Source organism: Microtus pennsylvanicus, chromosome 7 (assembly GCF_037038515.1).
Source record: "Microtus pennsylvanicus isolate mMicPen1 chromosome 7, mMicPen1.hap1, whole genome shotgun sequence".
Taxonomy (NCBI): Eukaryota; Metazoa; Chordata; class Mammalia; order Rodentia; family Cricetidae; genus Microtus; species Microtus pennsylvanicus.
The window spans coordinates 48,526,608-48,550,191 of record NC_134585.1 but is presented as its reverse complement, the minus strand read 5'-3'; the positions used below and the strand labels follow the sequence as shown (position 1 = coordinate 48,550,191).

General features: G+C 37.2%; 1 protein-coding gene across 1 annotated transcript; it reads left to right on the top strand.

The window, feature by feature from the left end:
- Positions 1 to 6,229: 6,229 nt before the first annotated feature.
- On the top strand, positions 6,230 to 23,216 carry LOC142853996 (cysteine-rich secretory protein 1-like). Its single transcript, XM_075979142.1, has 7 exons — positions 6,230 to 6,259; positions 7,102 to 7,212; positions 8,311 to 8,401; positions 10,020 to 10,165; positions 11,729 to 11,823; positions 20,861 to 20,949; positions 22,456 to 23,216. Exons 1-7 carry the CDS (start codon positions 6,230 to 6,232, stop codon positions 22,581 to 22,583), a joined length of 690 nt encoding a protein of 229 aa, XP_075835257.1. The 3' UTR covers positions 22,584 to 23,216.
- Positions 23,217 to 23,584: the final 368 nt, after the last annotated feature.

The window sequence follows — 23,584 nt, the reverse complement described above, 5'->3', positions numbered from 1 at the left end:
TCCCTTCCATACAGCTTTTTTTTTTTTGCTGAATTATGCTTCCTCAGCATATCACATATACTGAGTTACAGGTTTTATTAGCATACTAATGAAAATAAATATAGTACAGTCAAAGAATCAGTTTACCAATTTAACTTTCCAGCCAAAAAGTAAACTGTAGATTCTCTGGGGTTTACAATTAGGAAACATGAGTCATGAAGAATTAACATTTGCTGTAATATTGTCAGTGAAGAAAGGGTAACAAAATAGTGAGAAATGAGGAAAAAGTATATTGACAACAAACTGCAGAGCTGTGTCTCAGTGCTATGTATGTATTATTTTGGTTAATTTATTCTCACTTATTTATCAAAAAAGAATCTTAACATCATTGCTTAAGAAATTTTCTGTTATTAGTCTGTCCTGTTTCAATTTTATTATGTGAGAACTTTCTTAAAGACAATAAAACATTGTGTGAATCTACACACTCACATGATACCAAATTGATATATTGCTCAATGTTGTTTTCAACTTCATTCAACCAGAAAATAAAGCTAACGCTAGGGACCTTAAAAATATCAGAAGGCTCTGGGGTTCTTTGCCAATATACTCTGAAAGGCACTATCACATTGAATTTGTAAAAGAAAAAGACACTATTGTTTTCCAAAGCAATACTACCCAGCAATTAGTTATGGATGCTTTGGATTTCTGTGAAGGAATCTTGAATTCCTTAGGGATCATGAGCTGTTCAGGAAGACCAGAAGCTGTCAAGTCCTCTTAGCTGGAGTTAGAAGCAGTAGTGAGACACCTGAGATGGGTGGAAGAAGGAGAACTCATTATTCTCTGTAAGAATATAAGTTACTCTTAACCACTCAGTCACCTCTGCAGCCCCAATAAAAGAAATACAGCTCTGATAAGATGAAAATGAATTGGTTAAGAGATTTCAAAGCATCTATTGAAAATATATAGATACGTTATGACACTAGATGAGCACCAAAGAGCTAGTAACATCTCTATTAATTTGCTTCTAATAACCATATGCAGAGTCACCGTATGATGTCAAAATTTCAGTTAGATGACCAACTATAAAATCTAGCATGACAGATCCTGTGTCATACCTTGTTTACCAAGGTATGCTTGTCCAACCACATTGTGCCAAAACAGGAAATAGGTAGAGTACATATAGACAGTTCCCACTCTTGTCTGTCATCAGTTTTTTATTCCAGCGGGACAAACACCTCATTCTGCTCAGACACCAGCAGTAACACTCCTTTATTTTAAGCTGAATCTCTTGATGCCTATACCTTTATAACTCATCAGCAGCAAAGTTTCATAGTTAATAATTTGCATCTGGATTGTTGCTGAACCGTACTGATAATTTTATTAAGAACAATTGTTTTTATTTAATCTTGTAAAACTAAGTATACATGATTTAAGTACCTTATTTTTTTATCCTGCAATAGACTTTTAACAAAGATGTGGAAATGATTTTTTTATTCTACAGTCATAAATAATGCCTATGGCTTTTCAAAGTAGTTGTGTTAGAGGTATCTTTACTAGCACTATGATTTATACGTGTAATGAATTTTCTGTGCACTGATGCAAATATTGTTAGATTTTAGATGAGAAGTTAGGCTTCCTCACAAATTTACATTTGCAAAATCAACCTTATAGCACTGAACTTGAAATAAATGTGTTATTGGTAATCATCAGAAGAATATATAACTGGTTTATAAATACATTCAAGACAAGCAAAAAATAAAACATTTCATTTTTCTGTTCATAGGTAAATAGACTCAAGTAGCTTGTAGGTTTTTTACATGTATAAATATGTGTATATTTTATATGACAAAGCAGTTTCCCTCATAGATATTTGTGTTTGGTGCAGACAAGAAATGTTTCTGGAGAATATTAAGATATTATGCTACTACTTAATGTCAATAAAATGGAATTATATGACACTGGAGAATATTGTAATCCCCAAGGGCATATATTGATGCCTTTCCCCAAATGCTTAAACTATGTACTCAGCAAGTTGACATCTGAACCTACAATGCCTTCCAATCTGGCAAAACTCCTGACATTGTATCAAAAGCAGTCAAGGCTATGATAAGTGTCAATTCTGAGATCTGTTGGATAATAGAGTGTACTGTGGCAACCCTTGAGGCACTCAGAAATTTCAAGGATTGTAGATCAAGCACTGTTCTGAAATCCAGTGCCATTGCCCATAAGATTTTAGGACACAGGGGTGTTATTTCTTGAAAATGAAAAAAAAAAGAATACTTTTCAAGAATTGACAAGACTGTTGTCTTTATATGACATTTGTCCAGATTGTGTCCATAAGGACATTTAGCAGTCTTGTAGAATTTATATTCTGCATTGACTGCTTCATATATCACAGAAACATGACAATGCAAGCTAAGTGAATACTACACATTTCTTTGGAATTTAGAAAATATTGCAGGCAATACTCAGGAGAATATGACTGGTTATCATGTGATTCTTCCTGTAAAGCATTCACCCCCACATACCTCTGCTGAGGTTTGATTGACATGTTTCCTGGTGTGCATAATCTTGTAAAGCACCTCAGTCTCTGTCTCTCGGAGCTTAGGGCTTTGAAGCCGCAGAGACAGCGCTTACGTTTCAGCTGTGTTCCCTGAATTCTCATGACACCTCAGTATTAAATCTCTAATACTGAGATTGCTCATGTGTAAGTGGGATATTGAGTCACAGTATCTGCCTACTAGGTTTTTATGAGTTTTAAAGGAAGCTCATAGAGAGTCATGTAACAAGTGACATCAAACATAGTCTATGTTGTTTTGTTTGCTTGGATTAAGGTAAAGGGTGCTTTGGAAAATTCCGTGAAAATTATCTATTTATGCACTGTATCTTATCTACATAGACCTTTATTCATTGTAGAGAAAGGAAAACTTTTCTCACTCATTAGGAGAAATCATTAAAAGCAAGGTAAAGGTGCTGGCAATTTTTCTCAGTAGAGTATGCACTTGCTATGCAAACATGGGTGTGGAGTTAAATCAGGAGAATCCATTTTAAAGCCAGATGGTGTGACCACATGCTAAAAGTTTCAGTGCAGGCAGAAGGCATAGATGGAGAATACCCAGAGCAAGCTGTTTAGCCAGACTAACTGAACTAGTGAGCTTTGGGACCCCTGACAGATCCCTTGCCAACTTAGAAGATAGAGAGCATTTAAGGACTCCCAATGTCTGAAATTGCATTCTTATACAAATACTTTCAATTGGCACACATTCAAGTGTGTGTATGTGTGTTTTACTTAATACCTTTAATAAGAGACTGCATTCCAAATTATTTAAATTGTTTTTCCCAATTTTTGAACATGGCTTTAAATTTTCATACATTTACCATTATATATAAAATACGATGATGAGACTTTAAGGTATGCAGGTTCAGTCTTGGCATTATTGATCAGACTTTGATAGCAAATGTAAAATGTATTAAGACACTAAGGCCCTTGAGTTAACCAAAATGATAGAGTTGTGTTTAGTAATGTACAGATATGTCTCAGCACTTGAGACTCTCAGGCAAACTTGTTAGTTTGAAGCTACGCTGGGCCAGATAGTGACATCTTTTCTCAAAAAGACAACAAAATAAAAACTTTGAATGAATGAATAACAAACAAACACCATATAATGGAGTAGGCATATCTTAAAATATCCAACAATAGTTAATCATGTCATAGTAATGTCCTGTCAAGGTGATAGATGAGAGTTTTTGCTACTCTTGAAAAACAGAAGAAGAATTCCTAAATTCCTAGAATCCCATGAGAGGACCTACATAAATTAGAGTGTGACAGAGGGAGGAGAAGCTGATTCCTCAGAGCCATCATAGGTGCCTGCTTCGTTTAGGCTCTTTGATTTGTTCTTTATTGCATGGGGGTAGGGGGCTGCGGGCCTCTTGAGCTGATTTTATTATCATTTGGATGATATAAATAGTAGGTCCTTCTTGCTATAGTGGTAGTAAATCTGGGGTATGGAGCCCATTACTTTCTCCGTATATTCTGCATCACTCAGAACCCACTGTACTAAACATAGTAATGTTGGTCTTTTTCTCTTCTTTGTTTTCTAGACATGACATCATTCCCATTGTTGTTGTTCCTGGCTGCTATGCTGCCCCCATCCCTTCAAGATAACTATAAGGTATGGGTAAGATTTAATATCCTCTCAGAACATTTTAGGCAACTATGAACGCTAGGAAGCTATCAGACCACTCTTTAAAACTATTAAAAGCCAGACTGTGGAGTAAGTCTCAAAGTATTCATTGATAGTTTAGAGCGGTTGACACTATTTTTAAAACTATGTCGAATGACCTTTTAGCCCCAAGTACAAGTTAATATTAAACAGAGGTTAAGGTCATGGTACACATGAATGAAACAGGCATACATTTATCACACAGAGTAATTATCAAAGATAGGGCTGGATGCAAATAAAATTTGAATCAATGTCACTTAAATTGTATTTTTGTTATAGTTTTTAAGTAGAAATATTGATAATAATTTAAAATACTTTTTTAATTTTAATGAGTTCAAGAAATTAAAATTAAACATGATATTTGGATTATATTTGTATTAGATTTTCATGTCTGTAGATTGATTTCTTAAATTTTCTGTTCCATGAGCTGTTATTATTTTCTTTAATCCATTTCAATGTGGTCCTTATAGACAACTGATATTATATTCAAATTTAGCATGGCTTCAACTTATTCATTTCTGTATGTAACTTTCATAGATAGTGTTTGAGAAAATTATAACTACATTTACAATTTTAAAAGTTTGCTAGAATTGAGACGATGATGATGCCTGGCAACACTTGCTCAGAATTCACAAATCCCTGGGTTTGATCATCGCAATGCACACACACACACACTTAACACACCAGAGATGTTAAGTACGTCTTCTATGGAAACAATAAATTTGTACATGAGGCAAATAGCAATTATTTATAATCTGTTCTCATGTTTAGGTAATCCCAGATGTGGTTCAGTCATCTTCTTTCATGATCGAGTGTGTAGTGCCAGCAAAGTTACTCTCCTTTTGGTTAGAAAGCTAATGAAATTAGGAGGATTGGGCATTGCTGTAGCCTTCATACACTTCTTTGGCCTCTGCACTGGAGACTATTAGAATTCCTCAAGAGTAGGGAGTGCCAGTAACTAGTTAAACCTGTTTTTGAATATAAGTTATATGTCTTTTGTTACAATAATCAAATTAGCAATCTTGAAACCACTTGTTTTCTAGGTGTTCTTTCATGCTATTGGCATTCCCAGTTTCTTTTTAAAAAATATTAGTGTTTTATGGTACCTTTGAATCATCTATTCTCCTTCCCTTCTCTCTCTCTCTCTCTCTTTGGTCTACTGGTACTTCTTTATAAATTGTGGAGATCCAAATAGCAGAGATATTCAGAGTCCTCTTTTAGGAATGAAGGCTTCTTTGAGAGCTGCCATGAAGAACTGATTCCTCTCCAGCTGTCACTTACTATTGTTCCTCTTGGCTTTGCTTTCTGGTGTTGTAATTATTAGGTCCTACCACCTATCCAGTATAAACCCTCTAACAATTTTTCTCACATTTCAGTGTTTCTAGTATGTTTTTATTTTTAATCTGTACCACTGCCTGTTAAGAAATATAAGCACACTTATTGTCTGGTGGAATTTTTATCTTCCATGAAAGGTAGGATAACAAGCAGAAAATAATAATGACTTTATCAGAAGCTATATATTTTGTCTTTAGAAATGAAACAACTTTAAGTATGTTTTCAGGTTAAAATGGAATGTTTGGGGATAGGGGCTGGAGAGGTAGCTTGGGGGACAAAAGCATTTACTACTCTTGCAGAGGACGATTTGGTTTCCAGCATCCACATGAGGTTCCTTACACCCACCTTAACTTCAATTCCAGGGAATCTAGTATTCTCTTCAGACGTCCATTTGCATTGCAGTCATCTACATAAATTCAAACACAAACATGTATGCTTAATTCAAATACATGTATTAGAAAATGATGACAATCCCTTAATAAATAAACATCTGGCGATGTTGTTTCTTTACATTAAAATAAAACATGAGAATTTTCAAGCAACAACTTTAACCTGAACATCCTTTCTGCCTTACAAAGCATTGGCTGTGAGAGATCTCTTGGCACGAGGCTCTCATCAGTGTCTTCAGAACATAAAATATTAGGGAGAGATGGATTTGTAGCAGACACTGGCATTGCAGTGTGGCTAGATCCATGGTGCCATGTCTGCAGAGTTTTGTGGGAGTAAGTACTGTAGGAAGGAGAAACAACTTCTCCCAGCAGGAAGATAAAATATATATGAGGGTGTGTCCATCAATAATTATGCTGTAACATCATGCTCTTCCCTATAAGACAGTATATTTTGGAGTATGTTTCTACCAAAAAAATGACTCTTACATCTCTGTCAACTCACATAGTATCATTACATTCTCCTGTCCCACACAGACACAAAAATGTAAATTTAAATATTAGCATCTGAGTTAACTTAGCTGGCTTATTTCTGTTCACTGAAACATAAAGTCAGAAATATTCAACTGTTTTCAGGAACTCATTGCCTCCAAATTGACATGGATATGAGATAAACCTGTCTTGAGAGTGACTACCAAAACCTGTCATATATAAAATTCTCTTATTGTAATAATTTTGAATGCATACATGTACTAGGTCTGGGCCTACACATTATCTCACAAGCGTCCGAACTCCTGGCTAATGCTTAGTAAGATCTGTTATGTGTCTTCTTCCTTAACACTTCCTTACTACAATATAATTGAGTCTGAATGAGTTAAGTTTCTCTACTGTGTATGGCTATCATTACTGATCTCTCTTAAGTCAAAATTGACATATGTAGGTATCCTCAGAAAAGTTTTTTCTTTGACATGTCATGAATTCATTTATTGTCTCGAAATTCTGTTTAAAGTATTTCTTATGAAAATGTCATAGATTTTCTTAACATTAATTATGAATGTTTAAAGGCTAACATTTTCATGAGTCTTTTAACAAAGTCCTTGATTTATCTCTCCAATTTAGTCACCTTTTTGTGCAACTTTAACAGACACTAACGTGACTTTTTGTTTATTTCTCTTTAGAAACTATCCTTTGAGGATTTGTCAACCAAGAAAGAGTCAGTTATAGAAGAAATTCTAATGTCACACCTTGAAATAAGATTTCTCTTACCTGGTAGTGACATACTGAAGATGGTGAGGACTCACAGCTGGACACTGCATCTGGAGAGCTATGTTTGGAGCCTGCAGATAACACTTGGCTTCTGCTATGTGCTTCAGGAGGGTCTGCCTCTATCCTAGCATCTCTTTTTAACAAAAACAAAAGTATTCATTGCTTAGTTTATGAGCATGTTTACCTGTATGTGAGGATCCACGTAGAGATTGGACTTAGTTTGTGTCTTCAGCTTTGCTTGATCAGAGTAGAATTGACTAAGTTTCTTTCATCCAGTAATTTATTGATATTATAGAGCTACAACAATTATAGTGACAGAGTTAAAAATCAAATCTTTTGACTTTGGTCTGTAGCAAACATCCAGTATGTTATTTTGGTAGATGTTCTTCTCTCTCTTAATCTTCAGACAGAACATCTCTACTTTAAGGTTCAATGAACTTTTATCTAAATAGTCTACTGGATTAAGAACCAAAGTCCACGTGTCTCTTCAATTCCTTCAATGAGGGAAAAGAATGAAATTAGGATTTATGAGGCTCCTTCTTACGGCTATAAAAATAGTCCTAGCACTTCCACGTGGTTAGTGCTACTCATAGTACAATAAGCACTCAAAGTCTTTAAGGGATCCTGTTGTGATTTCCGCAAGTCATCAGACCATTCAATATTTTAGTATTTTTGATGACCTTAGGAAGACAGATTATTTGTATTTATTTGGTACAGAAAGGGTCACATAGAAGTGGAAGTAACTTTGGACATAGATTATGAAACTACCAAGAAGATCAAGAGAGGGTAGACATGGACTATAGCAGATACAGTAAGAACTAAATAGAATATGTGTGACATCAAAGGAAGGTTAAAGGCGGGAGGATAAGCAGGATCAGGAAGATGGGGGAGGAAAATATGCAAAAATAAACTTATTTATAAATGTTGTAATGAGAGTTGGTAATGTATATGCTACATAAAAATTTAGATATATCTTATATAATACATTGATTATGATGACAGTCAGAAGGTGCCTACCTTTTTACGATGATAAAAGCACTCATATCAGCCTGTCTGCAAAGATCATGTGACTTTGAGGTCTGAGTTTTCACATGGCTTTTTTCTTTCCTTTTCCTCTTTAGCAGTGGAACGAAGAGGCCCAAAAAAATGCACAGGCCTATGCAAACCAGTGCTCTTATCAACATAGTTCTCAGGAATCCAGAAAAATCGAAAGTATGCATACTCAAAATTACTTATAATTAAATAGAGAATAAAAGCCCATTTTATATCATGCTTAAAAACATTGTAAATAAATGCCTATTCTGACACTGCCTTTCAAAAAATTTAAGTATCTCTGCTTTTTAATAAAGTTAAGTATCTCTGCCTTTTAAAAAATTGTTAAGTATCTCTGAAAGGCTCCATTCTGTGCTTGTTGGATGCTTTATATTTTACACAAACTGTCTTTCATGATGGCAGCTTTGCTCCTTGTGACCAGATCACAAGTGAAACAAGGTCTGGATCATTGCTTTCTCTGTTTAGAAGACTGAAACTGAAGTCTAGATGAAAATAATTACTAATTAAGATCTTATAAAGGAAATTTAAAACTGGAATCTTTTATTTCACTCTTTTTAAAATTATATGCAAGTGTGTCTCTGTGTATTTATGCACGTGTGTACATATGTAAAAGTGCTTCTAGAGGCCAGAAGAAGGTGTCAGATCCTCTGATGCTCACAGGTCACAGGTGGATACAGTGTTGCTGTCACAGGCGGTTGTAAGTTATCCAGTGTGGATGCTATGAGTTGGGTTCAAGTCTCCTGAATCAGTAAGGCATGCTCTTACATGCTAAGTCATTTCCCCTGGCCTCTGAAATCATAATTTCCATATTTTAATCAAGTATCTTATCTGTACACTCTGAATAGCTGAAAGATATACTATGTTAAATAATCTTCACATAAGGAAGGGTAAAATGATGACAAAATAAATAAATGGGTATTAAGATCAAATATTTCCTGAACCATTAAAAATGATCACCTTTTTCTCCAAATTGAATCTAGTAAATTAATCACCTCTTTTCAAGGTTTTACCACTTTGATATTCTTAATTTAATAACACAATGATTAAAATTTTATTTAAAAGACTACAATATTCAGTTAAAGTTTAAAGTAAATGTTTATTTACAAAGCTTGGGAAAACCACTAAACTATTTTTTAGGGTTAAAGATATTTTCTCCCATTTTCTGAAGAAAATATGGTTCAGAAATTTTAATTTCCTAGTTAAGACATTACCTATAAACTGTAAAAATATAGTTCCTTCTCTTTTTGTTTGCTTTGGACTTGTAGTTTTGAAAGAATGACTGCAAAGAATGCTCACACAGAACAAATATCCTAAATATGTAAAATGTTTATATAAAAATCTCTAGGATATTACAGTAGAGAAATGGAAGGAGCTAGTATTTGTCTTCTCTATGACTGCAAATTTACATTTATTTTACATGAGGCTCACTCACATGTGCGTGCACACACTTGTGTGCGGATACACACACGTATGGAGAATTTACGATGTGAATAAATGAGATCAAAGAGAGAAGCTACTGAGGAAAAAACTTTCCTACTTAGTGCTTATGGTGTTCAGCACAAACATGTTGATACCTCTGGCTACTGTTCAGCCAAAGGTTCATTAGGTCTGAATCATGCTTGTTATGTTATTCAAAAGGAATTGCTAAGGATGACTTTAAAGAACAGGGATCCCATTCATGTGTGTGTGTGTGTGTGTGTGTGTGTGTGTGTGTGTGTGTGTGTTCCACTTTTTTCACTATTGCTGTCTTCATGAATGGCCTATTTTTTCCCCATAGGCTTAAGATGTGGTGAAAATATCTTCATGGCATCTTACCCAGTATCATGGTATAATGCCATCCAAAGCTGGCATGATGAATCCAAAAATTTTAAGTTTGGTTCAGGGCCAACAACACCGGGTGCGGCAGTTGGACATTATACTCAGGTAAGAAAAGGTACTTTCTATTAGTGCTGGGCAAGGGAAAAATTTAATGACTTGATTGATTGCAAGGCAGAATTTCAGTGCAGAGAATTTTTATTTTCTCTTTGAGAGAGGGTCTCACTATGTAGCTCTGACTGACTTTGAACTTTCTATCTTCCTACTGGTCTCCCACTTTCAGGGGGTATAGGGAGAGTGCACACCAGCCACATACCCTTGGGAAAGATCTTGTGTGGTCAGTTATAAATTGGCCTTGACAGTCATTGGCTATTGGAGCTACCATCTTTCAATGGCTTATCTAACCTTTGTAAGGGAATATACTTGATTTTTTAAACCTCATTTCTTGACTCCAGCCCCCAAACAAAGGTAATGCCTTGTGTTCTCAGGCACTTATACAGACTTTGGCAAGGCTGCGCATCAGCTTTGTATGGCTCCCGAGTTAAAAGGGGAAATGTATATCCAGGAGTTTTGTTACCAAAAACCCTGCCAGGTGGCTTCCTGCTGGATTTACAGGCTCAGGCCTTGGTCCCTTTCCCATCACAAAGTGGCTCTTTGAGCAAGAATTACGGGATTCTGCCTCTATCCTGTCCACTCTCAAAAAAAGTCTGTCAAACCTAGGGAAGAAGGTGATGTGGTGATCCTGCTTGGCTGCATGGAGAAAATATCCAGATGTGGTATAAGCAGGGGAAACTCCAAATTCATGGCCTAATCAGATCCTGTAGACTGAGACTTGAGTTGAAGCACAGTTTCAAATAGGAGCCAGGAAATTCAAGAACACATCTCTACATAGGAGCACCCACCATACACATCTTGGATATATTTATTGTTACTGCATAGCAGGCTTCCACCAGGCTTCGACCAGCAAGGCTTGCAAGCCATCCACTATTCCTGCCCACACAGAGAGGAAAATACTCATGGCCACAGCTTAGCACCGAACTAGACAACCTCTTCTGTGAAGCTGGAGGGAGTTCTGGTTCATCTCTCAAGGTCAATGCTCTATGGGCACAGGACACTTGTTTTTGGAAAACACTTCAGTGTATGTACCTTCAAGGTAGTCAGCAACAGCATCATGGTCAATTTGATGTCTGACCAGGAATTGACTTGATATCCAGGTTACCCTTTGGCTGTTTATGTTCATAAACCTGAAGGGTTGGAAGCAGCGTCAGAGAAATTCCACATCATACCAAGGTCCTCTGGTGTCTGTAGATTCTTTTATTCTTTTCATTGTGCCATGAAGCTTCCTGGCCTCAGCCCAGCCATCTGTATCCTCATCATCTTGGAAACTGTCAAAGATGTTAAAGAACAGCTTCTCTGAGAAGGAGCTGAAGCTACTGTCAGCCTCCATAAATTACTCTGGGTGCTTCCTTATAATTTTGCCAGACGAGCTGACCAACATCAGCCCCTTAAGGCTGTTTTAACATCCGTAGATTGATTCAATAATTTAAATATGCCTATAAGGATTCTAGAAACAAAGTAGAATATCAGTGCTTGAATTTTATATTTTCTATTTGTTTTTCAACATTATTTTTCTCTCTGACATGTGCCTTGTCTTCGTCTCTGGGTGTATAGCTAGTTTGGAATACCACTCACCAACTTGGATGTGGAGTCGCTGAGTGCCCTAACAACCCATTGAAATACTTCTATGTTTGTCACTATTGTCCTGCGTAAGTATCCACTTCAATTTGACATTTTTTAATGATCATAGTTTCAAAACAAATTAAAAACATATTTTCTACATGAGAGGGAAATAAACCTTAAATATTCTTTAGAGTTGAAACTTATTTAACTGAATCTTTGAAATGTACAACTCAGCACTTCACGAATCACACTCAGAAGCTTTTCCTTTCCTTTCGAAATGATTTCTCTTCCCTCCTCGAAGGCTGCTTTCTAAACACATAATACAGGGATTATGAAGCTCATATTTTCAGTTTGTGCTGTGTTTGGAGGCTACAAAGCAAACTTTTAATATTAGACAAGGGGTGAGCAGGAGTGAATGAGGCAGATTAGTGATGTGATCCTTCTAATTAAGCTGACCCTATCCCTGATTATATAAGTTGTCATAATTTTTAAAATTCAGTGGCTGAGCAGCAGTAGTGTTTCACACCTTTAGAAAAGGCAGTCCGATCTCTGTGAATCCAACACCAGTCAGGGCCCCACGGAGAACCCTTTTCTGAAAAATCCAAAAAAGAAAAAAAATAATTTATTGCCTTTGTTTTTGAGAAATTCATACAGGAGTACCATGTTTCATCATTTTTACACTTCCCTATCCTCCTTCAAATCTTCCTCTCCTCTCCTCCACACCTTCTCTAAAAGTCATGATTTCATCTGTACACACACACACACACACACACACACACACACATCAAAACATGCGCACACACAATAACACCAAGTCCATTTACAGTTGCTCTTATGTGCAAGTGTTTAAGGTTGACAACTTGGGACTGGATACCTGATCAAGAGTCTCCTCCCTGAAGAAAACTAGATATTCCTTTCTATATAGCCTTTGGCTGCCACCCTTGGTTGCCTCCCTGAACTTGAAAATAAGAGTCTCTTGCTAAAAACACATCAACTTCAGACACAGGAGTTGGAAGCATCCAGCTGGAATTCACCTGGAAGTTTCCTTCCTGCAGACTAGCTTTCATAGTATTAAATGGTGCTATGTAAGCTGCCATTGAAAAAAATTACCAAGAGTTTTATCTTTTTGCAAAATCATAGTAATGACTGGCCTAGTTCTTATTTTTCCAATTTTAGTTTTTGTTGCTTTGTTTATGCATATGCACAGTACCCCACAAAGACCAGAAAAGTGCATTAAATCCCACAGACCTGAAGTTAAAAGTGATTATGACCTACTTGATATGGTTGTTTGGGATCAAACGTGTATCCTCCAAAGGAACAACATAATTTCTTAACCACTGAACCTTCTTTCTAGCCCCATGCTTCTTTCTTCTACCTGTAAGAATTTATTAAATCTTAGACTTCAAAGGCTCTTTCAGAAGTCTTTAATATATTTCCAACAGTTAAGAAAGCTAAAATCTTAATTCTTTTCTCCTCAGAATTTACTAAAAATTCTGAAAATCATGTTTAGTAGAACTTAATTTTAAAGACAGAAATTCACTTCCCTTCTGTAATGGATGTTTGAGCTCTTTAAAAAAATCTGATGAAAAAACAAATATATATTCATAATCTGTATGTTAACCTAATTTTTCTTAATTAGCTGGGTGGTGGTGGCTCAAGCATTTAATCCCAGCGCTCGGGAGGCAGAAGCAGGTGGATCTCTGTGAATTCGAGGCCAGACTGGTCTACAAGAGCTAGTTCCAGGAAAGGCTCTAAAGCGACAGAGAAAACCTGTCTCGACAAACCAAAAATATTTTTTTTTAAATTACATCTGCATGTATGTTTGTCCTTGTGTAGTATGCGCCCATAGGTGTAGATGCTTATGGAGACCAGAGGAATCAAATCCCCTTGGACTGCATTACAAACAGTAGTGCATCATCTGAAGTGTGTGCTGGTTACCAAACCCAAGTCTTCTAAAAGAGGAATGTGCTCTCTTAACTGCTGAGACATCGCTCTGCGTCTATTTGCATCTTCTCAATACAAGAAACTTACATAACAAGCGTCTGAGAATCTTTTCAAATCAAGCTTTTTAATTGAATCATTTCTACTCTGTGGGTGACACAGATGGTGTGGCATCTCAGTTGAAAAGGAAAGGCGTCAAAGAATTTTCAAGAATGTTTCTTTTGGCCTTATAAAAAATACAAAGAAAGAAGCCATTGCACTCTACCAGCTGTCTGGTCAAATGAGAGGCACCTGGAGTCTGGCACCTAGAAGGATCCGATGAATAATGAAGAGAAGCACGTGGCAGAACTTGTACAACACTTTATGACTTTTCATTTTAAGATTGCTCAAACACATAGAGCAATATACAGAAGAAAGGGTCTGCTGCAAGTCCTTGGAGAATGCATGCACGCCCCTGCCACCCTTAGCACAATGGAGAATCTGACTTCTCTATTTTCATATGCCAGTCAGTGAAGTGATGATTCTCCCGAGGCACAGGTTGTCACTATCAGAGTACTGCACTTTTAAGATGGTTTTTATAAAGTGCTTTTCTAATTAACATTCTCAGTTTTTATAAGCATAAAAGTCTCATACCCACATGCTACCTCCAGAAAATCCCAAACTTTATTGTGCTTAAATTCTTGAACCTCACCACATCATCATGGGGACCTCTCCCATACTGTAGGAATCAGGAATCGTAGCATTTTTCTTTTTTCTTTTTTAAATTTTTTTAATTTATTTATTTATTAAGGATTTCTGCCTCCTCCCCGCAACCGCCTCCCATTTCCCTCCCCCTCCCCCGATCAAGTCACCCTCCCTCATTTGCTCGAAGAGCAATCAGGGTTCCCTGACCTGTGGGAAGCCCAAGGACCGCCCACCTCTATCCAGGTCTCCTAAGGTGAGCATCCAAACTGCCTAGGCTCCCCCAAAGCCAGTACGTGCAGTAGGATCAAAAACCCACTGCGATTGTTCTTGAGTTCTCAGTATTCCTCATTGTCCTCTATGTTCAGCTAGTCCGGATTTGTCCCATGCTTTTTCAGACCCAGGCCAGCTGGCCTTGGTGAGTTCCCGATAGAACATCCCCATTGTCTCAGTGTGTGGGTGCACCCCTCGCGGTCCTGAGTTCCTTGCTCGTGCTCCGTCTCCTTCTGCTCCTGATTTGGACCTTGTGATTTCTGTCCCGTGCTCCTCTGTCTCTGTCTCCTTTCATCGCCTGATGAAGGTTAATATTCATGAGGATGCCTATGTGTTTGTGTTTGGGTTCACCTTCTTACTTAGCTTCTCTAGGAACATGCATTATAAGCCCAATGTCCTTTATTTATGGCTAGAAACCAAATATGAGTGAGTACATCCCATGTTCCTCTTTTTGGGTCTGGCTTACCTCACTCAGGATAGTGTTTTCTATTTCCATCCATTTGTATGCAAAATTCAAGAAGTCCTTGTTTTTTACTGCTGAGTAATACTCTAATATGTATATATTCCATACTTTCTTCATCCATTCTTCCGTTGAAGGACATCTAGGTTGTTTCCAGGTTCTGGCTATTACAAACAATGCTGCCATGAACATAGTTGAGCATATACTTTTGTTGTATGATAGGGCCTCTCTTGGGTATATTCCCAAGAGTGGTATTGCTGGATCCAGGGGTAGGTTGATTCCGAATTTCCTGAGAAACCGAAACACTGCTTTCCAGAGTGGTTGCACAAGTTTGCATTCCCACCAGCAATGGGTGAGTGTCCCCCTTTCTCCACAACCTCTCCAGCAAAGGCTATCATTGGTGTTTTTTATTTTAGCCATTCTGACAGGTGTAAGATGGTATCTTAAAGTTGTCTTGATTTGCATTTCCCTGATCGCTAGGGAAGTTGAGCATGACCTTAAGTGTCTTTTGGCCATTTGAAGTTCTTCTGTTGAGAATTCTCTGTTCAGCTCAGTGCCCCATTTTATAATTGGATTGATTAGCCTTTTACGGTCTAGTTTCTTGATTTCTTTATATATTTTGGAGATCAGACCTTTGTCAGTTGCGGGGTTGGTGAAAATCTTCTCCCAGTAAGTGGGTTGCCTTTTTGTCTTAGTGACAGTGTCCTTTGCTTTATAGAAGCTTCTCAGCCTCAGGAGGTCCCATTTATTCAATGATACCCTTAGTGTCTGTGCTGCTGGGGATATACGTAGGAAGTGGTCTCCTGCGCCCATGTGTTATAGAGTACTTCCCACTTTCTCTTCTATTAGGTTCAGTGTGTTTGGACTGATATTGAGGTCTTTAAACCATTTGGACTTGAGTTTTGTGCATGGTGATAGATATGGATCTATTTTCATTCTTTTACAGATTGACATCCAGTTTTGCCAGCACAATTTGTTGAAAATGCTGTCTTTTTTCCATTGTATACTTTTAGCTCCTTTATCGAAAATCAGGTGCTCATAGGTTTGTGGGTTAAAGTCAGGGTCTTCTATTCGATTCCATTGGTCGACTTCTCTGTTTTTATGCCAATACCAGGCTGTTTTCAATACTGTAGCTCTATAATAGAGTTTGAAGTCAGGGATGGTAATGCCTCCAGACAATCCTTTATTGTATAAGATTGTTCTGGCTATCCTGGGTTTTTTGTTCCTCCATATAAAGTTGATTATTGTCTTCTCCAGATCTTTGAAGAATTTTGATGGGATTTTGATGGGGATTGCATTGAATCTATAGATTGCTTTTGGTAGAATTGCCATTTTTACTATGTTGATCCTCCCAATCCAAGAGCAAGGGAGGTCCTTCCATTTTCTGGTGTCTTCTTCAATTTCTTTCTTCAAAGACTTATAGTTCTTGTCGAATAGGTCTTTCACTTCCTTGGTCAGGGTTACCCCTAGATATTTTATGCTATTTGTGGCAATCGTGAAAGGTGATGCTTCTCTGATTTCCCTCTCTGTTTCCTTATCCTTAGTGTAAAGGAAGGCTACTGATTTTTTGGAGTTGATCTTGTATCCTGCCACATTACTAAAGGTGTTTATCAGCTGTAGGAGTTCTTTGGTAGAATTTTTGGGGTCACTTATGTATACTATCATATCATCTGCAAATAATGAAAGCTTAACTTCTTCCTTTCCAATACAAATCCCCTTGATCTCCTTATGTTGTCTTATTGCTATTGCTAGAACTTCAAGCACTATATTGAAGAGGTATGGAGAGAGTGGACATCCTTGTCGTGTTCCTGATTTTAGTGGGATGGCTTTGAGTTTTTCTCCGTTCAATTTAATGTTAGCTGTTGGTTTGCTGTAAATAGCTTTTATTATATTTAGGTAGGATCCTTGTATCCCTATTCTCTCCAAGACCTTTATCATGAAGGGGTGTTGAACTTTGTCGAATGCTTTTTCTGCATCTAATGAAATGATCATATGATTTTTTTCTTTCAGTTTATTTATATGGTGGATTACATTGATAGATTTTCGTATGTTGAACCAGCCCTGCATCTCTGGGATGAAGCCTACTTGATCATAATGGATAATTTTTCTAATGTGTTCTTGGATTCGGTTTGCCAGTATTTTGTTGAGGATTTTTGCGTCGATGTTCATGAGTGAGATTGGCCTGTAATTCTCCTTCCTGGTTGAGTCTTTGTGTGGTTTTGGTATCAAAATAACTGTAGCTTCATAGAAGGAGTTTGGTAATGTCCCTTCTGTTTCTATACTGTGGAATACATTAAGGAGTATAGGTATTAGGTCTTCTTGGAAGTTCTGGTAGAATTCTGCATTGAAACCATCTGGTCCTGGGCTTTTTTTGGTAGGGAGGTTTTTGATAACCTCTTCTAATTCTTCGCGACTAACAGGTCTGTTTAGATTGTTCACCTGGTCCTGGTTTAACTTTGGTATATGGTATTTATCTAAAAAAGTGTCCATTTCTTTTACATTTTCCAGTTTTGTGGCATACAGGCTTTTGTAGTAAGATCTAATGATTCTCTGAATTTCCTCTGTGTCTGTGGTTATGTCCCCCTTTTCATTTCTGGTCTTATTTATTTGTGTGTTCTCTCTCTGTCGTTTAATTAGTTTGGATAGGGGTTTGTCGATCTTGTTGACTTTCTCCAAGAACCAGCTTTTTGTTTCATTGATTCTTTGGACTGTTTTCTGTGTTTCTATTTTGTTGATTTCAGCCCTCAGTTTTATTATTTCCAATCTTCTACTTCTCCTGGGCGCGTCTGCTTCTTTTTTTTCTAGAGCTTTCAGGTGTGTTGTTAAGACCCCAATGTATGCATTTTCCGTTTTCTTTAAGTGGGCACTTAGTGCTATGAACTTTCCTCTTATCACTGCTTTCATTGTGTCCCATAGGTTTGAGTATGTTGTCTCTTTATTTTCATTAAATTCAAGGAAGACTTTAATTTCTTTCTTAATTTCTTCCTTGACCCAGGTGTGGTTCAGTAGTTGACAGTTCAGTTTCCATGAGTTTGTCGGCTTTCTGTGGGTAGCATTGTTGTTGCCTTCTAACTTTAATCCGTGGTGATCAGATAGGACACAGGTGGACACTGATATTTTTTTGTATCTGTGGAGGTTTCCTTTGTTTCCAAGTATGTGGTCAATTTTTGAGAAGGTTCCATGAGCTGCAGAGAAGAAGGTATATTCTTTCCTATTTGGGTGGAATGTTCTATATATGTCTGTTAAGTCCATTTGCTTCATTACCTCCAATAATTCTCTTAATTCTCTATTAGGTTTCTGTCTGATTGACCTGTCCCTTGTAGAGAGAGGTGTGTTGAAGTCTCCTACTACTAGTGTGTGTGGTTTGATGTCTGCTTTGAGTTCTAGTAATATTTCTTTTACATAAGTAGGTGCTTTTATATTGGGGGCGTAGATATATTCAGAATTGAGACGTCATCCTGATGAATTGTTCCTGTTATGAGTATAAAGTGACCATCTCGGTCTCTTCTGATTGATTTTAGTTTGAAGTCAGTTTTGTTAGAAATTAATATGGCCACACCTGCTTTTTTCTTAGGACCATTTGCTTGAAACACCTTTTCCCAACCCTTTACTCTGAGCAGGTGCCTGTCTTTGTGGTTGAGATGTGTTTCTTGCAAACAGCAGAATGTTGGATCCTGTTTTCGTATCCAATCTTTTAGCCTGTGCCTTTTTATAGGTGAATTGAGCCCATTAATATTAAGTGATATTAATGACCAGTGGTTGTTTACTCCGGTTATTCTTATTGCTTTTGGTCTTAGAGATTGTGTGTCTCCCTTCTTTGAGATGTGCTGGTGAAGGGTCACTAGATGCCTGGGTTATTGTAGGCAGTGTTGGCAGTGTTGAATTCCTTGGGTTGTGATTTTCCTTCTATTACTTTCTGTAGGGCTGGATTTGTGGCTACGTATTGTTTAAATTTATTCTTATCCTGGAATGTCTTGATTTCTCCATTTATAGTGAACGAAAGCTTGGCTGGGTATAGTAGTCTGGGCTTGCATCCATGGTCTCTTAGCTTCTGCAGAACATCTACCCAGGACCTTCTGGCTTTCATAGTTTCCATAGAGAAGTCAGGTGTAAGTCTGATCGGTTTACCTTTATAAGTTACTTGCCCTTTTTCCTTTGCAGCTCTTAATATTCTTTCTTTAACCTGTATATTTTGTGTTTTGATTATTATATGGCGAGGAGATGTTTTTCTTTGATCCAGTCTGTTTGGTGTTCTGTATGCTTCTTGAATATTTAAATGAATATCTTTCTTTAAGCTGGGAAAGTTTTCTTCCATAATTTTGTTGAATATATTTTCTGGGCCTTTGAGCTGTGACTCTTCTCCTTCATCAATACCTATTATTCTTAAGTTTGGTTTTTTTATTGTGTCCCATATTTCCCGAATGTTTTGTGTTGAGAATTTGTTGGTTTTGCTGTTTTCTTTGATCTGTTCGTTTATTTTCTCTATGGTGTCCTCAGCATCTGAGATTCTTTCTTCTATCTCTTGTATTCTATTGATTATGCTTGTTTCTGTAGACTCTGCTCGTTGACCTAGATTTTCCATATCCGGCTGGTCCTCAGTTTGTATTTTCTTCCTTGCCTTCATTTCAGTTTTCAATTCTTGAACTGTTTCCATTACCTGTTTGATCGTTTTATCTTGGTTTCCCAGGGTATCATGTACATATTTACTCATTTCTTCAAACTTTTTGTTATACTTCTCATCCATTTCTATAAGGGCATTTTTTACATGTTGTTTAAGGGACTCTATTGCGTTCATAAAGTCAATTTTTTCCACTTCTTCTGTGTTAGATTGTTCAAATACTTCTGTTGTAAGATCCTTGGGTTCTGGTGTTTTCATGTTGTTTTTCAGATTATTGGGTGAGTTCTTGCCTTGGCGTCTGCCCATCTCCTCCTATTAATCCTATCTAATGGGTCTTTTAAAAACCGGATCAGGTTTCCCTGCTGGCCCAGGGCTCCGCTTACAAAATGCCCTCGCTCTGTTTCCTGGTTCCTGCCACAGGCCAAGAACCCTCTCACCCCTCCGAAGGGTCTTCCGGACAGGACCAGGCTCCCCGTTTGCCAGTGACCTGGCCAAACAAAGGCCTACCTCTTTGATTTGATTGTAGTAGGGCGATCTGCTCTCCTTATTGCCCGCCTGACCCTGCCGCTTGCGTCTGCTGCTGCGCTGGTCTCCCAAAGCCTCTTCCTGAATGCGGTGTTGCTCCGCCGCGTCTGGCCGCCGCCGCTCCGCCGCGTCTGGCCGCCGCCGCTCCGCCGCGTCTGGCCGCCGCCGCTCCGCCGCGTCTGGCCGCCGCCGCTCCGCCGCGTCTGGCCGCCGCCGCTCCGCCTCTGTGCGTCTTCGTAGCATTTTTCTAACTGTCTCTATAGGAATCATTTTTTATACCTAAGCAGCATCCTGTCCTCCACTGCCTTAGGAATTTTCCAGGTACATGAGGAAATGAAGAGAATGTTTCTACATTAAAGTGTTTCTAAACTTTTAGATTCTTATTTATCATATTGCAATTGCTGACATTAATAGAACATGGTTGAAGAGTGCAGGTGTTAATTATCCCCTTATTTCACATCTATATCTGAATACTCTTAGAAAATGTTAGATTTTTATATGGCATAGCTAAAGCTTTTAATAGCAATCCATATATATGTTTGTATATATATATATATGTGATATATGCAAGCATTAGAGTATACAAAGAAAAAATAAATATTTCATATTTACTTTTCAATTTCAGTGGTAATTTGCTGAACAGGCTATACACCCCGTACACAGTAGGAGAACGATGTGACAGTTGTCCTAATGACTGTAACGAAGGAATGTGCAGTAAGTGTTATTAATATACAAATATAACAACATAAAGTGACAATCTGTTTTAAGATTTCATAGCATGGCTTTATGTTTCAAGAGGCAAAAATGTACTTAACATCATTTACTTGAATTACAAATATTCCTTTGTTTAAGGTGTGTGTATTTTTGCCATTGAAAAACATGATACATTATGTAGTCTAAAGAAACACCTAAGCCGGGCAGTGGTGGCGCATGCCTTTAATCCCAGCACTCGGGAGGCAGAGGCAGGCGGATCTCTGTGAGTTCGAGACCAGCCTGGTCTACAAGAGCTAGTTCCAGGACAGGCTCCAAAACCACAGAGAAACCCTGTCTCGAAAAACCAAAAAAAAAAAAAAAAAGAAAAGAAACACCTAAAACCAGTGCATACTTGTATTAGTATTGGTATTATTGCTATTGGAGTCTAGAGAAATATTCCTATGGATGTAATTCAATAAAATTTAAAGTGAATTTTCTTATTCTCTAGGTTAATAAGATCTTAAGTTTAGCATTTTAAAAAGAGAAAGCAATACAAATCTAAGTACTTGAGGTAATAGAATACAGGTCAGGCCAGAGAAAGAAGACAGATACTACAATTCTTTGCCTACCAAGAAACTTAACACAAAAAATTCCTAAGGTATTCCAGATCATCCTTTGAATTTTGTGTTACATTTTTATTTATTTGTGAATGTGTACTTATTTCTCTCTGTATATGTATAGGAACATGCATGTATGCCATGGCATCTATGTGTGATTGTGTGTTGAGTCAAAGGACCGCTTATGTAAATTGCTTCTGTCCTTCAATGATATAGATTCAGAACAAGTCAGTTTTGTGTTATTAGGGCAAATATTATGAGAATGGGTTAAAGAGAAAAGAAGTAGGTATATTAATAATACATTTCTGTATTTTCACATAAAGAGGTTACTAGACACAGTGGCTTAAAACATATTAATTAAACTTGTTTTGCTGAGAAATAGAGTTTAAATATTAGCTGTATTTAAGTTTAAAAATTACTTGCATAATGACTGACATTTTAAATAATGAGTTCTTTTTAAAATATTTCTCTTTATTTCATGTTTATAAATATTTGTGTGTACATGCGGGAATATATTTATATATACTACATTTGGGCCCCATGATTATGAAAGACAGAAGAGGACACTTGGTTCCATGGAGCTGAAATTACAGGTGGCCGTAAGCTACCATGTAGATGCTGAAAATCAAAACCAGTTTCTCTGCAAAAAGAACAAAGACTCCTAGTTGCTGAGCCATCTTTCTCAACTCTCAATAGCTCAGCTCCTCAAAGAATTACTCAAGTTAGTTTTCTTAAGCCTTCCTTGAGTGAAGAAATATATCAACTCTACTAAGAGGCATCTCACAAAGCCTCAGTTTAATGGAAATTCATCCATTTACTCAATTCCTTTCTCCACATTCATGTTTTATTTTGTCACTGTTGGTAGAGAAAATAATAACAAAGTAATGAATATCTCTATTCTTTTTTTCAGCAAACATGTGTTTCTATGAAGATAACTATTCTAACTGTCCATCTTTGATAGCATCACTAACCTGTCACCATATGCTGACTGTTGAAAACTGCAAAGCTACATGCTACTGTGAAAACAAAATTCATTAAATTTCTAGTGCACAAGACCAGGGCCATGTGCAGGAAAACCTCCTCCCCACCTTAGTCTTGTCACAGTCCACCAGGAAATTCTAGGTATAATACACTCAACTGATTCCAAACAGTAAAGATTCATTTTTTTCTATATCATCTCATTTAGCAGAAATAATTTATAACCAAATATTTTAAAATAACAAAATCAGTAACACCTTTGGGACTTGACCTCTGAATTCTGTGATGAATTTAAGCAGTTCACTCAAACCCAAGATTATATGTAGTTTGTCTGTATGACTAAGGTCACTAAAACTCTGTCTTGGGAACAATAATCAGGTTCCCAGAACACAATGAAGTAAAGAAACAGCATATACTTCCACTGTAGCTTTTACTCACTTCTCCTCGCTCTACCTAGCTAACTAGCTCCAAAAACAAATGCGCATTAGCTCTCTTTGATTTCTTCTCAGTATTTACTCCTCTTCACATTCCTCAGAGCTAGTGTTTCAAATTCAGAACTTTAATTTGCATGTTAATTGTTAGGTATTTCACGTACCCTTTTAAAATGTAACTTCATGAACAGAATTTGCTTTTTCAAATGACTGCATTGACCTTGGTTTCTTTTTAAAAATTAAATAAATCTTAATATTTGCATATTAATCCCTCTCAGTTGTTTGAATTGGTGATTTGGGATTTATTTATTTCAGTATGGTACTACAATATTCATGATACCGCTTACTTAATTTTTATTTACATTAAGGTTTTTAGCCTTCCCAAGAGTTGACTAATAAGTACACACCTCAGTTGATAATCAATAATGAAGCTCACTCGACAAATACTTCTGACCCTACCCTGGTGTACCATGTCCAACCTTCACACTTAGCTCAGATCATACATCCTCTATGCCCACACAGACTGATGAGTCCCATGGACCTTAGATGACCTGCATAATCGCAACCTTAAGACATCCTGTGCACTGGGACAACTCTAAGATATGCTAGAATCTAACGTTAGACATAAAT